The sequence below is a fragment of the Cydia pomonella genome, chromosome 7, assembly GCF_033807575.1.
Source record: "Cydia pomonella isolate Wapato2018A chromosome 7, ilCydPomo1, whole genome shotgun sequence".
NCBI classification, from domain to species: domain Eukaryota; kingdom Metazoa; phylum Arthropoda; class Insecta; order Lepidoptera; family Tortricidae; genus Cydia; species Cydia pomonella.
The window spans coordinates 13,686,601-13,699,952 of record NC_084709.1 but is presented as its reverse complement, the minus strand read 5'-3'; the positions used below and the strand labels follow the sequence as shown (position 1 = coordinate 13,699,952).

The window sequence follows — 13,352 nt, the reverse complement described above, 5'->3', positions numbered from 1 at the left end:
CAAATAAAAGGCCAGTGATCAAACATGTCTACCAAAAGCGATCAGAGGTAGACTTTTTTGTTTTTGAAATAAAGTTCCTGAAATGTTTGTTAAATGTGTTGATGATAGAACATAAATAGGGCTCGGAATAGGTACAATCATTGTGGGTAGTCGATATACTTACTAACTTCTCGCGCTTAACATTCGAACTGGGTGATATTGATAACATTATATTGTTGCCTACTCGTAGCTGTATAAGTCATGTTTTCACGGTTGACCATACCAATTCCAATCAACCCATACACCAATAGGGTACGAGATAATATCCAATAGATTTATTTCAGAAATGAGTAAAATATTTACTGTTTTAAGATATTTACAAAAGCGTAGGTAGCATTAAATTTTCAAGGCTACCGTGGCAAAGTCGAGGCACGATACAAATTACCATTACAGTCTCCTAGGTTTCTGAAAACCTACACGTTTACGATCGACTGCAGGTAACGCAGACAACCCCACACGCCATCGGTGGCGTGCAGCGGGCCATCACCCCAAGCCTTAGGCCGGCGCCCCACTGCTGCGCACGCTACATCCACGGCCCACGTTTTAATACAAACCGTGGGCAAGCCCACGAAATTTTGTATAGGAACGTGGGTCGTGTACATAGCGTGCGCTGCAGTGGGGCGCCGGCCTTACGGACTATGGTCCAGCACCGGCCAAGCGTCCGAGTCTTACTACCTTACCTTGAAAGTGTACTCTTTCTCCGTCGACCCCTGCACCGGCTGCCGCAGGAACTCGGCCAGCGGCAGCACGCCCGCCCCGAGCGGGCGGCGGGCCACCGGGCCGCGCCGCTCGCCCGTGCCGCCGCCGCCGCCGCCCGCGCCCGCCCAGCGCCCGACGCGAATTACCCACGCGACCAGCCATAGTTCGCGGGAGAGATCCGTCGTTGACAGGTCCTGGGAATTTACATGTTGTAGTGTTAAGAAAAAGCAGGGAACCAACCAAATAATAGACTGATTTGATTACATGACAGCGTGATAATAAGAGTATCTCTTTCAATCGCGCGGTGTTAGAAAGTGACAGGTGCTTTGTCACTTGGATAACTCCGTCCATCATATACCTGCTGATTCGTACCTATATTTTTGCCCATAGCATCCACTGTTTAAAATCTAAGTAGAAAAATTATGATACCCATCATATCTATAGCAGAATGACTGAATCAAAAGCATTTGTCTCCTTTAGGAATCAAAATATACATATACCTACTAATTTGTAAATACCTTGTACAGCCAATATTTTATAACGACCATACAATAATTTATTTATTTTCTTTTCCTTAATACCTCAGCTTCTACTAAGATGTTATTCCCTTTTCACGTCAATGACTACACATAATGGGAATGAGATTTACCTTAACCACAAACAAAAAACTCATGACTAACATAAAATACACTTTGTTTTTTTAAGTCCGTTAATTTCAAGAGTACATTCCTGAGTTTAAATTATGCAACTTTCTCAATAAAATCGGTATTCTAATTATCTCCATTTTGGAGATAATCAACTATTTATTTTTATCTGGTAAGGCTCCTACGCGCGTATACCCTTGCCAGAGCCTGTATACATATTGATTAGTGTTTAATATGAGTTTATACATTTGCTACTAAACGCACGTACTATTTCGAACGATCGATATTCGAAATGTCATTGATATTATGTCATAGTTTTCAATTGTTTGGTGGATTTAAATATAATGTTCGTGCTGCAACAACGGTATGAATTACTGTTAACGAAAAATATAAATAAATATTATAGAGGCATTCTTACATAAATTCACCAATTCCCACGGTAAGCCAAGAAGGCTTGTGTTGTGGGTACTCAGACAACGATACAAATAAAGGCATCCATGACTCCGGAACAAATATCTGTGCTCATCACACAAATAAATGCCCTTACCGAAATTCGAACCCAGGACCATCGGCTTCAAAATAACAATAAAAATAACTATGCCATTCAGTCTCCATAAATGTACTAGCCATACCCCGAAGTTCGTTAACTTCGGGGTATGGCTAGTAATTTTACTGTACCTACAGTAAAATTCAGGATTAATTATACTCAAGCTTGTCCTCGAGGTTAGCATTTATCACATGTAGTAACACATACGGTGTCGCCATTCACGCACTTTATTTCGGAGACTTAGCGGCAAAAACATTTGCTCAAACACTTTTTTTTTTTTTTTTTTTTTTGGCGGGTATATTGTAACTTATTTTACCTGGCTTCTACCCGAATTCGCGCCATCATTCACATTTCAGTGCTCCGCCACTCCGCACGTGAAAAATTACGCCGCGAATAAACGAAATAATCATGGGCAAACGTACACGTACGGATTCAAATGATTATGAGTGCATTGCGAGAAAAGTTAAAAAACTCGAACGCATGTTAATTCGTGCACGGCGTAAACGTAGTGATCGACAAGGATCTGCCGCATCGCCGTCGCCGTCTTCCGGTTCACAATCGTCGTCGTCCAGTTCATCTTCGTCGCGGTCCAGGTCAGCTTCACCACGCCCGCGGCACCGCGCACCCTCAAGACCTCGTTCGTCGCAGGAGCCGATAATCATTGAAGGTAAAACGCTCACCTAACCGTTCTTTCGTTCGAATAGACCGTTAATAGTCGTTGCAATTGACATAAAATTAGGAATGCGGGCAGCTCATGGGGCTGTCACTTACCTAATATTGTCACGCAAGGTAGCATTGCAGTCGGCACTAAGGCCAACATCTCTGCTACTACGACTGCGTCATTGGATCATTGTAATTCCTAGACGTATAGAGCGTTTCTTTTCTTCAACGGTACAAAGCATTGCAGTCCGCATTGAGGCCGACATCTTTGCTATATATTTATTTAATAAAATATAATATTGTACCGACACCCGTTCTTTTGGGCATATAGCAATGCAGTTAGCATCTAAGGCTAACATCTTTGCTTTTTTTTACTACAACGTTAGATCGTTGTGTTTCAGACGTGCCCGACAACGAACAGGAATCCAGTGTAAGGGTCACCCACCCCGCGCCCGTCCGGCCAACGGAAAGATTGGCCACACCTCTTCAGATGCGCGCAGCAGAGAGCCCAGGCGCGCCTGCTCCACCGCTGACGAGAACGTCTGCGCCTGTTTTACTTTCGACAAGCGCCGAGCCAGCCCCGACCCCACAACCATGCGTCGCTCAGGAGGTAAACAACTCTCCAACATCGTTGCCGCTAGGCGAGCCAGCTATGGACGCCTCTGCTGACGCAATGGATCTCGACGAAGATCTCCTTAAAATATTAGGGGACGACCCCTCTCAAGTCAGAGTCTACGGCAAGGAGATCAGACCTGATCTTGCAGTACGCTTGCAACATATAGCTACTAATGGGCTAGGTAAAGATACATGTAAGGAACTTTTAGACAGGTACTTACCTCCTGCTAATAGCGCCTTGATTGATGCACCTACCCTCAATCCTGAGGTAAAAGCCGCCGTCCATGAACATGTCTTTAAGAGGGACAAAAGCATAGAAATACGACAGAAACAGATTTCATCTGCAATTTCCGCCTTATCAGAGAGCCTTACCTTGCTCTTGACTGAACAACCAAAGAACACAAAGCTGATACAGCTATTAATGGACTCTTGTAAGATTCTATGTGACAGTCAGCACGCAGAATCGTTAGTTAGGAGGAATTTTATTCTTCATAACTTAAAAAAGGAGCTTAAAGACGAATTACAAACAACCAAAATTGACAAGTTACTCTTCAGTCAGGAACTTGCTGAAAAAATAAAAGCCGCTAAGGCCATAAATAAATCTGGAGATGATTTGAAAGCCACACCATCGACCTCAGGTCTGCAGGCTAAGAAGAATAATAATAATAAAGTACCCCCCAAGAATTTAAACTGGCGAGGTCCTCCCCAGAATTATTACAGGCCGAAGGGTACTCAGAGGACGAAGGAGCCTGCACTGAAGAGCCGTCGCGACAACTCCTCGAGAAAATCATCGCATCCGCATCACAGGCGCAGCACCCGCCGCTAGATATGGTAAAGTTTGCCGGCCGCTTAGCTGACTTCAGCTATCAGTGGTCACTTCTAACTAACGACAAAATTATACTCTCGTGGATACAGGGTTATCAAATACCCTTTTCAATGCCTGTCGTACAGCGTACGCCACCTGCCCCTAGGGCGTATTCCGATTCAGAGATAACACAGTTCCGACATTCTGTTAGCGACCTCCTATGCATAGGCGCCATTTCGGAATGTCAGAGCTGTGAAGGCCAATTTATATCCCCAGTTTTTTTGGTACCTAAACCGAACGGAAAAATGAGATTTATCTTAAATTTGAAAGAGCTAAACAAATTTATAAATACAAAACATTTTAAACTTGAAGACCTACGCACGGCCTTGAAATTAATATCTAAGGATAGCTATATGTGTAACCTAGATCTCAAGGACGCGTACTTTTTAATACCAATACATGGACATTTTAAAAAGTACCTTAGATTTACTTTCGAAAATAAATTATATCAGTTCAATGTCTTGCCGTTCGGTTTAAACACCGCACCTTATGTTTTCACTAAAATTATGAAGCCAATCATCAGTCTGCTTAGATCTTGCGGCTATCTGTCCACCGTGTACCTTGACGATTTGTTATTGATATCTAGGTACCCTAATACATGTCTAGAAAATGTATCAGACACTATGAACCTTTTACAATCTCTAGGTTTCATTGTAAACCATGAAAAGAGTAATTTAACGCCTCATACGAGTTGTAAATTTTTGGGATTCATCATAGACTCAAAAAATTTAGAGGTTACTTTACCACTGGACAAAATTGAAAAAATTAAATCTGAAATCAACAAATTCCGTAATTTGAAACGTTGTAAAATTAGAGATTTTGCTCGTCTTATGGGTTTACTTACTTCGGCATGCCCAGCTGTCGAATATGGTTGGCTTTACACCAAAGAACTAGAGCGTTGTAAATATTTAAACTTGATTGATGATGACAATTATGATAAGTATATGACTATACCGTTATCAGTTCTACCGGATCTCGAATGGTGGGCGCGTGCTATTGCATATCCTACTAATAAAATTAAACAAAGCCATTATTCTCTAGAGATCTATAGTGATGCCTCAACTACGGGATGGGGGGCCGCCTGTGGTAACGACCGGGCTAGTGGGTTGTGGAGCGCCGAAGAACGCTCACAACACATAAATTATTTAGAGATTTTGGCCGCCTTTTTTGGGCTTAAAGTTTTCGCAAAGTCTTATCATGACTGTCAAATTCTTTTAAGAATTGACAATACAACGGCTATTTCCTACGTTAACCGCATGGGTGGTATACAGTTTCCACACCTTACAGACGTAACAAGAAAGTTATGGCAGTGGTGCGAAAAAAAGAACATTACTTTGTTCGCATCTTACATAAGCTCTGCTGATAACATAATCGCAGACGCTGAATCTCGTCGAGTCCATCCAGATATAGAGTGGGAACTGTCACAATATGCGTATCATAAAATTGTAAAAGAATTCGGATCTCCGGATATAGATATTTTTGCAAGTAGAATTAACAAAAAATGTAAAAAATATATTTCATGGCACAGGGATCCCGATGCCTTTAAAATAGATGCATTTACAGTGCCGTGGTCGAGTTTCTATTTCTACGGGTTCCCGCCTTTTGCAGTCATTCTTAAGACACTAAGAAAAATAATAAATGACAAAGCTCTCGGAATTATCGTAGTCCCACTTTGGCCCACTCAACCGTGGTACCCATTGTTTCAAAGCCTCTTAGCTTCTAAACCTTTATTTTTCAAACCGAATAAAGATCTTATTATATCTCATTCCAGCAACCGAGATATTCACCAAAAGATTACCCTGGTTGCAGGGATCTTATCAGGACGTCAATGATGAAGAAATTTGTACCAGAATCTGCAATATGCATCATGCTGGCCTCTCTGTCAAATAGCTCACTAAAACAATATGATTCTTGTCTCAAGAAATGGTTTTCTTTTTGTATTCCAAATGTGATTTCTTTTTTAACTGATTTGTACGACTCTGGTGCTCAATATGGAACACTAAATAGTTGCCGGTCTGCTCTTTCATTAATCTTAGGTGCAGACATAGGTAATGATAATCGTATGAAACGTTTTTTCAAAGGCATATTTCGCTTGCGTCCACCTTTACCGAAATATAGCATGACCTGGGACACATCTGTAGTTCTGAACGCTCTTGCAAATTGGTATCTAAATGCAACTCTTAATTTAGAAAAAATATCGAAAAAACTTGTAACCCTTCTAGCTTTAACAACAGCACATCGAGTTCAGACTCTTTCCAAAATTAACTTTAAGAACATTGAGTTTCATGTCAACGAAATTCATATAAAAATTCCAGATTTAATAAAAACTTCGCGCGTTGGTCTTGCACAACCAACTCTTGTTTTACCATATATCCGAGAAAGGCCGGAAATATGTCCATGTGCTGCTTTGCATTCTTATTTAGATGTAACAAAAACTCTTCGTAGTAGTGATGTCCTATTTGTAAGTTTGAATAAACCACACAGATCAATAACTTCCCAAACCTTAAGTAGGTGGATTAAGAATACTTTGCAAGAATGTGGTATTGATATATCAATATTTACAGCCCACAGCACAAGACACGCTGCGACGTCTAGGGCTCATAGGAGTCAATTTAGATGTAATAAGGAAAACTGCTGGTTGGAATGGTACCTCCAGCACGTTTGGACGCTTTTATAATAGAATTATTGTTAAAAATAACAATTCCTGTACCTTGGCAAGAAGTATATTAAATGATTCATTGTGTGACAATTAACAAGGTGATAAAATATTGTTTAATTATTTTTTGTTTGATCTTACAGTTGTCCATAATTGGACTAAGAATATATTCTCTTTATAATGATTAACCTGACGTTTTTTTCATTTCAAGTATCATTCCTCTCAACATCTACATGTGATAAATGCTAACCTCGAGGACAAGCTTGAGTATAATTAATGATTAAACGAACTTACCTGAAGTGAAGTTCGATCATAATTATACGATTAGCTTGTCCGAAGAGGTTAGCATCCCACCCTCCCTAGGTAAACCCCTAGAGAATTGAAAAGAAGGAGTGAAGATTGCCTCTGAACTAAATGATGGCGCGAATTCGGGTAGAAGCCAGGTAAAATAAGTTACAATATACCCGCCAAAAAAAAAAAAAAAAAAGTGTTTGAGCAAATGTTTTTGCCGCTAAGTCTCCGAAATAAAGTGCGTGAATGGCGACACCGTATGTGTTACTACATGTGATAAATGCTAACCTCTTCGGACAAGCTAATCGTATAATTATGATCGAACTTCACTTCAGGTAAGTTCGTTTAATCATTAATATTCTTTTAAACTATACTCCATATCTTTAGGTATTTAAATGAAAGTAAACAAAATCTACCCTCAAATGGCTCCTTAAGCCACTTAAGGGTAGATGAAAACATTACATGATCAAATAATGAAGGTTAAAGTCAGGTCGTTCAGTGACAGGTCCAGGCGGTTTTGTATTTAGTTGGTTAACCAATAAATGTTATAACTACCCGACAATGTACTGTATTGTTTGATTACTTTTATTAAATACCTACAGATACAGAGTATAAGTCTGTGGCAAACAAGCATACGGTCCGCCTGATGGTAAACAGTCTCCGTAGCCTATGGACATGCCCGTTGCCGACCCTAACTCTCCGTACCCTCGTTGAGCTGGCAACCTTACTCACCGGCAGGAACACAACACTACCTGATTCATATTGCCGTAAAACTCCGAAATACTTAAAACAAAACCGTTTGCGCGAAATCTATAATTTCAGAAAGAAGTGTATCATTTAATCTTTTCGAAAAAGTAACAAAATGTTGGTTAATTTCTCCGCCGAAGAAGTCACTCATGCGATAGATGAGGTGTTGATTCTACTTACTATGACAAACTGAAACAATCTTAATACTTACCTATTGCAAACAAGGTGCTATTCACGTGCAGCCTATTAACATAGTTTGAGAAGCCGTTCCTCGCTACCGTGACTCTGAACCTCTCTGGCAAAGGCTGTGCTCTTCTCGCATCATGCAGCCATTTTAGACTTTGACGAGCTGACGCAATGTTAATACTCACTGCAAATAATGTGCTATTCGCGTGCAGTCTGTCCACATAGTTCGAGAAGCCGTCCCTCGCTATCCTGACTCTGAACCTTTCTGACAAAGGCTGGGCTCTTCTCGCATCATGTAGCCATAGTAACAGTTCCGCTTCGTCCCCGCCGGCTGTATGGCCGAAGTCCCGCATGCTGCACATGAGGTGATGGCTTTGGACTGTGGTGGTGCCGTTGGTGAGACTCGTGTTTGTGAGGGTTCCGGAGTTGAAGCTGCTGCCTGATCCGCCGGCACGGCGCAGGGTCCCACGCCACTGTAAACAGTAACACATGATCGAGAAATCATAAGTTCTTGACAAAAAGGTTTCGTTTAGGAGGCGCGAGGAGGTTTAAAATAATACTGCATTTATATTGGACTTTTTGCGTCCCTGTTTCGATAATAGATATGTATATGATTGACAATAAGACGCGCTAAGATAATTAACAAATTAAATAAGAAAACGATATAAGCACATTGTATATATTGTACATAGACAAATAAGTAAGCCGTGGCAAAATGCCGGGACAACGCGAGGAAGAAGAAGAGAAATAAGTAACCATAGAGTGCTCACTCCATACAACAGTTTTCTTGCCAAAACGCTTATTATTTTCGTTGCCAACGTCAAGTAGTGAATTTATCAGTACTGCTGCTTGGCAATAAATGTCGCGACGAACGAAAATTCTACTTCTCAACAATTTTCAGCTAAAATTTTAACTCCTTCTCCTTGTAATATTAGTTGCAAATTGTTTTCGTCTGTCGCGACACTCGCGAAATCTAGTGTCAAGAAGCGGTACTGATAAATCCGCTACTTGACGTTCTAGCGTCAGCGTAGCGACATCTATGTCGACTACGAAAATAATAAGTGTTTTGGCAAGAAAACTTATGTATGGTGTGAGAAGTCCATGCTTACTTATTTCTCTATGACATTGTGGAATAGCGTGTGATCCCGTATACAAAGAAATATATATCTAGATATACAGGCTGATCAATCCAAAACGGTCAGTATGGAGAAGTCAGAAACTATGAGAGATAGCCACATCTGTTCTTGGGAAACATGGCTTCGATTTTAAATTTAATAATAATGACATTCAATCATTTTTTTAAATCTCTCATACATAACCGGGAATCGAATAACCTGCTCGTCATGTAAACAATGTTAGGTATAAATTCTGCGAGTTTTTTCGTTGTTATTGTTGATAATACGAATCTCAAGTCACAAGGATCGGAAGAAAAACCCGACAATAAGATAATTACTTTATTTCAGTAAATGTTCAAAATGGTAACCATGTACCCGGTTGCAAAGATTAATTGTTTTGGGCAACGAATGCATTATTGCGTTTCGTATTTTTACTATTAAATTTAAAATCGAAGCCATGTTTCCTAAGCACAGATGTGGCTATCTCTCATAGTTTCTGACTTCTCCATACTGACCGTTTTAGATTGATCACCCTGTATACTCGGGTACGTGTACTACGCAAATTCGAGCACAAAAGGATTTATCCTTTGTCTGTATATGCGCATCCGCTGTGCATGTACCAATGAATTCACAAGCGGCCCGTCGAGACAATAACATGTCTTAACAAATATGTGAGATTTATAGGACGTGTCATTCATGAAGACGCGTACCTTGAGTCGTATTGTCATGTTATTAAAGGTTAGATTTGACAAATCTGCGCGTCATCGTGAACGACACGAACTATACAATTGCCAATCCAAATTTATTGCCACAACACATTCAAGACAGTGTATTTTATTCATCTGTAGCAAGGTGACATTTATGATGCTAACAATAGACAAAATTATTAAATATTACACGATGTTTATAGTAACAAATTCTTAAAACCAACTTGCGTCTAATGCGTCTTCAAGTTGATAGACCGGCACAGGCACAGACTTTTATTAGTCAAGTAATTCCCATTTAACATGTAAACCAAGATATATGAACCGCCGCGGCGCGCTCGGCACTTTCTACGTTTACCCTGTAGTTACACCAGATTCATGTACTCCGGCTCTACTGCCGCTGTTCCCCGCTGTGGCGCCAGCTTCAGGCCCAGTTTTTTTTTAACGAGTATAAATAAACTAACAAATATGTACCGCAGCGACGCGCTTGGCACTTTCTACGTGTACCCTGTACAGTTCCACCAGACTCGTGTACTCCGGCTCTGCTGCCGCTGCTCCCCGCCGTGGCGCCAGCTTCAGGCCCAGTTTTTTTAACGAGCATAAAAAAACTAAAAAATTCGTGCCGCAGCGGCGCGCTTGGTACTTTCTACGTGTACCCTGTACAGTTCCACCAGACTCGTGTACTCCAGCTCTACTGCCGCTGTTCCCCGCCATGGCGCCAGCTTCAGGCCCAGTTTTTTTAACAAGTATAAATAAACTAAAAAATACGTACTGCAGCGGCACGCTCGGCACTTTCTACGTGTACCCTGTACAGTTCCACTAGACTCATGTCCTCCGGCTCCACCGCCGCTGCACCCCGCCGTGGCACCAGCTCTAGGCCCAGTTTCCTTTAACAATTAAACGAATACTGTAAAATATGCCCTATAAGTGCCCCTGCACTTCAAGAGCAATGAGCAAAGTGGAGCAATCATGAAGAAATTTGATATTGCACCGGGAAGGTACGCAATGTACAATAATGCTATGAAGGAAGTTAAAACTGTTAAAAGAGAGGGTGGGGTAAAATTACCATTTTTTATGATATAGGAGGTAAACGAGCAATCGAATCGCCGCGATTACCGTCGTTCATATACACCTGCAACAGCAGAGGGGTTGTAAATGCGTTGCCGGCATTTAATGTGGGAGTGCGCTCTTTTCTTGAGGTATCATGCGTAACAGCTCGTACTACGAGTATATTTCTAATACAGATGCTCGGGTGCAAAACTTTTTGAACAACAAGCAGGAGAGTACAAGTGTTTAGCATCAGGTGTTCGAGTTGCTTAGAATTGTAGTAGTAAGTAGTAGTAAAACACTTTATTATACAAAAAGAAACATAAAACAGAAAAAAACACACATAATTTGTACAAAGGCTAACTTATCCCTTTCAGTACCCCTAGTGTAAATAAATTCGATTTCGAAACGTGACGTACGCGTTTGCGTTAAGTCTCATTTTGTATGGGTTTTTGAACAGCGCGCCAAGCGGGACGTTTTGAAAAGTCAAAAATCTCATACAAAATGACACTTAACGCAAACGCGTACGTCACGTTTCGCTGTCGAAAATATTTACACTAGGGGTACTGGGATCTGACGAAAGGGGGAATTTCCACGGCCAAACCAAAAATGGATCCTTATTTATAAATACATATAACAAATAACTGCGTCCTTAACTCGGCGTTTAGATAATAATATGATGGTATTGGTTGCGTCTCTAGGCGTAATAGGCCATAAAATAAATTGAAAAATTATAAGCATTTTCCTGCACGCTGCCTGGCCCTTATCCGGTCCGTCGGCGTCAGTTAAAAATTGACAATGGATTGTCAATCTTACTCAAACAATATAAACTACAGTTTTGGAGGTTCGTATATGATCATTAAAACGCCGCTGCTCAGATAAGGGTTAGTGCTGATGGATTACGTCAGTTGAGACAAGGGCTGTAACCGCGAAAATCGAAGTTCGGCAATTGCGGGCATTTTTCTCTGTCACTCTTATTACGTCTTAGTGAGAGTAAAAGAGACAGATTCCCGCAATTTGCAAATTTCGGTTTTCGGGTTAGAGGCTCTTCTACCATGACCGAGCTTTCCGTTTTCTTACTGGAAAAGGTAGTCCCTAAACAATCAATTGCCTTGTTTACTTGCGACTTTGTTTTCTACGATTATAGCATTTTATCTTTTGATGTGTACATTATGTTACATACATGAAAATATTTTTTTTAGTATAAAGAAAAATAAGAATTTTAATATTAAAAGGTCATATAGAATAAATGTGTCAATTTTTTTAAAGAAATAAAGAAAGTGAACTATTTTATTTGCCAACACATAAATACAGACAAATAGGTATAATACAATAGTACATTGTGCAACGAGGGGTGTAAGTGAAATTTTGGATACGAGGGTGGTAATTCCCGACAGCCGCAGACTGAAGGGAATTAAAAACCCGAGTTTGCGAAATTCTTACCCCCGGAGTTACACACAATGTTTTTCATCAGTTTCATCACACATGCGAAAAAAAAAACAAAATTTTAAGCGAAATGATTCTTAAATACGGTAACATAGGAAACAATCGTCCGCCATTTTGTAATTTCTTGACAGGTTAGGCTTTGAACACATTCCTATCCGGCATTCAGCCACGATTGAAAATTATGTAAAAATATTTTAAACGGCTATTACATTAATCCAATTAACTAATTTTAAACATAAACAAAAAATATTAAATTATAAACGTCAGTATTTTAAAAGTAAAACTCATTTATGCTACTTGGTTTGTATGAATAAGTGACATAATTTAAAAAAAAGTTATAACTCCCTAGGGAAATGAAAACAATAAAACAACTACGCGTGCCAGTAAAAAGGCTCAACATTGTGCTACATACACAGCACGGTAAACATTGAAAACACATTTAGATTAGGGAGTCATAACTTTTTTATTCATTTTGTTACACATTCATACGAATTAACTAGGTATACCTTTACCAGGCTGACAGTTCAAAAATGACAACCGAATGTCAGTCTTACTCATCGAAAATAGAACACATGTTTGAAGTGCTTCATGCGGGAAATATATATCCCTTAGCCTGGTAAAGGGTTAATTCAACCATTACAGTCGACGAGTAGAAAAAGTGTATTTTACTATGCTAAGTACGTTCCATTTTAAGATTATTTGGCATTTAATATACTACCATCTATTGGGCAATGAAACTCAAAAAGGTCTGCGTGTTGTATCTAAACCGCATAGAGGCAAGTATCCCTACTCTCTCTAAAGTAAGAAGCCTGTGATCAAGTCGTGGGGGCAGGTATCAGGTGACCGATTTTAACGTCCTCGGATTTTCTGAAACTTATTTTGTTGTTTTGGTTAAAGAAAACCAAATGTAATTAGCAGAAGTCTTATTCACTTGGGATGCGAACGTGTCATCGGCGGCAGTCATTCACCGTGGTCTGGGAAGCCCAAATGCACTTACCTAATGAGGAAAAAGCAGGTCAGAATACCTACTTCTTACACTTGCTATTAGTTTTATGTATTAGGTGGCTTTAAACGACTTCCTTCAAAGGAAA

The 13,352-nt window shown here is 40.2% G+C and overlaps 2 protein-coding genes across 6 annotated transcripts in view; one reads left to right on the top strand and one right to left on the bottom strand.

The window, feature by feature from the left end:
* The window catches only part of LOC133519864 (dedicator of cytokinesis protein 4), a 99,052-nt gene that overhangs the window by 47,247 nt on the left and 38,453 nt on the right, over window positions 1–13,352 (bottom strand). For all 5 annotated transcript variants that reach the window (XM_061854019.1, XM_061854021.1, XM_061854022.1 and 2 more), the window contains exons 5-7: window positions 10,541–10,655; window positions 8,135–8,422; window positions 720–932 (exon numbers count right to left, since the gene is read on the bottom strand). In XM_061854019.1, coding sequence (XP_061710003.1) covers window positions 720–932; window positions 8,135–8,422; window positions 10,541–10,655 — 616 coding nt within the window. The remainder of the gene's footprint in view (window positions 1–719; window positions 933–8,134; window positions 8,423–10,540; window positions 10,656–13,352) is intronic.
* Window positions 2,082–4,030, top strand: LOC133519865 (uncharacterized). The gene is made up of 2 exons (XM_061854025.1): window positions 2,082–2,596; window positions 2,991–4,030. The coding sequence occupies exons 1-2, from the start codon at window positions 2,338–2,340 to the stop codon at window positions 4,028–4,030; spliced, it is 1,299 nt and encodes a 432-aa protein (XP_061710009.1). The 5' UTR covers window positions 2,082–2,337.

Bases quoted from the DNA above. Each gene is read 5' to 3' on its own strand.
- LOC133519865 (XM_061854025.1), top strand. From the start codon at position 2,338: ATGGGCAAACGTACACGTACGGATTCAAATGATTATGAGTGCATTGCG. The intron at 2,597-2,990 runs GTAAAACGCTCA...GTTGTGTTTCAG, and splicing joins GGAGCCGATAATCATTGAAG to ACGTGCCCGACAACGAACAG.